Consider the following 3,480-nt stretch of genomic DNA (forward strand, 5'->3'; position numbering starts at 1 on the left):
AAGCTGGAAATCCCGGAGGTTCACATCGACATTGTGGACGAAGATGACCAAGACTTAACAATGGAAGAACAATATATTCCCATAAGCACCGATTACGACGACACCGAAGACAATACTCAAAACGTTATTAATAACCGACCCGGACCATCAAAGAAAAGAAAACGCTAATAAATCGCCATGGCACTACCTTATTTTTCAGGTTTTTTTTTTATGTTATGCGTTATATTTCAATGAGACATAGGAAGGTTATAACACATCACTCCGTGGCACCGTAGCACTACCTCACCAGCCGCTGGTATTTATACCTAAAATAGCGAGAATTTCGGAAAAATTACAAAATTGGGGAGTTTTTCTATTTTTTCTGGAAAATATGTTCAACTTTTCGTCACTGTACCTTCTTTCCAAGTTGGCGGCTCGAGCGGTCCCACTCCAAGGTCGAAAACTTGGATTTTTTGTCAAGACCCAAACCTTAACAACATATAAAAAAATTACTACTACACCACCTTTTGTATGGCAAAACACCCCACCGACTGGACTATATTCGCGTATAATGTGGTGCTGGTTTACGTAACCATGGTAAACCTCTTTCCGTAAAATTGGAAATACATAGATTAATGTCTTTATATATTCTTCAGCAACTGTTGGAGATACATAAAAATGAATCTTCTTTTACCCATAACTCGAATATTCGTAACTATGGCACAAGATTAGCAAGTTCAATAAGACAAAATAAATTTCGATTATGTAAAACAGTTGAGAACTCTCTGAATGTTGTAACGAAGTTACTATTTTTTTATATATATTTAATTTTCTTTTTCTATTTTTATCGCCGATTACGAATTTTCTTTATTTAATTTATCTTTCTACTCTTCCATACATTAGAAAAATTTGATTCTTTTTCGAGAAGATAGTACTTTTTAAATAAAATTATATTTGTTGGATTAACGTACGAACCGAACTCATTAATTAGCTTAAAATGCGCTAATTAATAATTGAACGCATTCCACGCGCTCGATGCAGCCCGCTTGGTACCGCTGGCACAACCGCTGGTACTAGATCGGGTATAGAGACGCACACACCGCTCGGCGCACGCCGCCACCACGACGGTTCTCAACTGGAGGGAAGGACTGGGGAAAATAAGAAGCGACGCGCCAGCCAGAGGAAGACAGTTCCTACACCACCACCACCGACAACACCAGCACCAGCTCCAGCACCAGCACCAGCACCAGCACCAGCAGCAACAGTCGCCGCAGTCCGCCAAGCAGAAGCCAGCCCCGAGACACCGCCGCCGCCTAGCAGTTGGGAAGCCTACCCGTCCTCCGTCGTTCTAATTAACCGTCACTCCGAAACCGCCCGCAAGGTAACCTTCAGGATTAGTATGGTATAGTATTGAGTATCGAGAATTCATTGTTTATTTGGTTTTTAATTTTTTTTGCAGAAAGGAATCCTGTACCGTGGCAAGGTCTAAATAGTTTAGAATAAATTCCAAAAGTAAAAAAAAAATATATTTTAAATATCAATAGCAAATCTGTAAAATCAAACACGCTTGAGTTATCAATAGGGACTTGGAAAAGCAAGTAAACTATGAGTGTGATAAATCCCGGTAGTTTGTTTCAAACTCTAAATTCCTTATTGATAATTTAATTAAAAATCATTAGGTCAGCTCTTAGATTTTTTTTTCTTAAAACATATCTGGGTCGTTAATGAGGACTTGGTAAAATAAGTAAGTTGTGAGTGTGATAAATCCCGGCAAGTTGCTTCGAATTCCAGGTTCTTCATTGAGTGCTTAGATAAACTGTCTCTAGTTTAATTTTTTTTTCCGAAAACAATCCGCAGTAAATCGTTCTGTCAGTTCTCTTAATAATTAAGCGGTATATCTCCAGTGAAGATTAGGAACGTGAGAAAGTTGTGAGTGCGATACATCCCGGCAGTTTTCTTACACACCGATCCCTTCACTATAGATACACTTGCTGAACTCTTATAGTTTTCCGCATTTCCTTTCATTCGTAATTTAATTTTTTTTATTTTCTTTTCGTTGTCATATTTAGACCTTAGCCCCGCCGTACTTTTTAATTTTAAATAAATAATTTTTTTTTAGTATTTTCTTATTCTCCCCGACATACCTTCAATTTAAATAAATAATTATTAGAACAATTTCTTGTTAACTCCAAAACACTTTTAATTTAATTAAATAATTATTACAACATTTTCTTATTGACACACCCGTATTTATTTTAATATTTTGATTAAAACCTTTAACAGAATATTTTAAATTATTTTCACTAACACTGTCAAGTAAATTTTGTTTTCTTTTCTCTTTTTGAATTTATTGACAAGTTCTAAACATTAATTATTTTTTTTATTTAAGAATAAATTATTTTTTTTTATTAACTTGGGAGTGTCGTCCTTCCCCTAACAGTCAGTAGTTTTTATTAATATTCTTTTCTGTGTAGATTTACTCCAACCCGGTGACGAGACTCTACGTATTGGAGCCAATTTAAGCGCTGGGGTCGCAACCAGCCACCTACACATCGCCGTGTTATCTGACTTTCCGAAGAAGACAGACATTTTTTTTGCATTTAAAATAAAGCTTTGACTTGTAAATAGTTTTGGAAAACACGACCTGCCCTTTAATTTACCACTGTTGATTAGAGTTTAATTTATTTTCCCCACCTCTGACTAAAAAAGAACTGTAACACTGCCATACTTCTCCACCACTGTTTAAAAGCTACCCGAACCGGCACTAGTGGGCCTCTAACCACTTATTAACTAGAGGTGGCGCCCGAGATCTTCTAAGCAACAATACAAGAAACTTAAGCGTCAGTAACGCAGCTAAAAAAAAAAAAATAAGTTACGTTGCAATGTAAAACTTTTCAACGTATTACCACCTCCAGTAAAAAATCTAAACAATAAAAAATTTAAAATTGTTATTAAAAAGTTCCTTTCAGAGCATTTGATTTAGAGTATAGATGAATATGTTGAGACTGTAAAATCCACTAACAACATTTCTACTCTAATGTAAATAATTGTGATTGTTTGTATTTAAAATATTTGTATGTTTATACATTTTAATCGGGTTATGTTTGTTCTATTTATTTCTTTGTGTTTTTCTTTACTCTAATGTAATTTTCGCTTGACGTGCTACAATTGTAATATTTAGGTACAAAAAGTAGTCAATAAGATTATTTATTTATTTATTTAAAAAAATTAGAACAGGCGCCAGGAAAAAACGGAGACTTTATTACTAAATCAGCGGAAGTATGCAAGAAGGCTTAACATCGACGTTCTGCCCCATACAGCACATCAAATCACATTAACGATGTGTTTACATTATTAGATGTAGACACAGCGTGACACAATTCCCCCGATGTAAATCTGCTACGTTTACACATTGTAGTTCAACACGTATGCACAAAGGTTAAACGTCCGCCTCACAATGTAGCCGCAGTATAGCATTTACGTATACACAAAGTAAGGGAT

The 3,480-nt window shown here is 35.5% G+C and overlaps 1 protein-coding gene across 1 annotated transcript; it reads left to right on the plus strand.

Annotated features, from left to right (window-relative positions):
* The first annotated feature begins 696 nt into the window (after positions 1–696).
* Positions 697–2,633, plus strand: LOC115878184 (translation initiation factor IF-2-like). Its single transcript, XM_030894594.1, has 3 exons — positions 697–710; positions 1,021–1,360; positions 2,454–2,633. The coding sequence occupies exons 1-3, from the start codon at positions 697–699 to the stop codon at positions 2,499–2,501; spliced, it is 402 nt and encodes a 133-aa protein (XP_030750454.1). The 3' UTR covers positions 2,502–2,633.
* The last annotated feature ends 847 nt before the right edge of the window (positions 2,634–3,480 follow it).

Source organism: Sitophilus oryzae, unplaced genomic scaffold (assembly GCF_002938485.1).
Source record: "Sitophilus oryzae breed Bouriz unplaced genomic scaffold, Soryzae_2.0 scaffold_1502_pilon_pilon, whole genome shotgun sequence".
NCBI classification, from domain to species: domain Eukaryota; kingdom Metazoa; phylum Arthropoda; class Insecta; order Coleoptera; family Curculionidae; genus Sitophilus; species Sitophilus oryzae.

Coding starts and splice junctions, on each gene's coding strand:
- LOC115878184 (XM_030894594.1), top strand. Junction 1,361..2,453: donor ACTCCGAAACCGCCCGCAAG/GTAACCTTCAGG, acceptor TTTTCTGTGTAG/ATTTACTCCAACCCGGTGAC.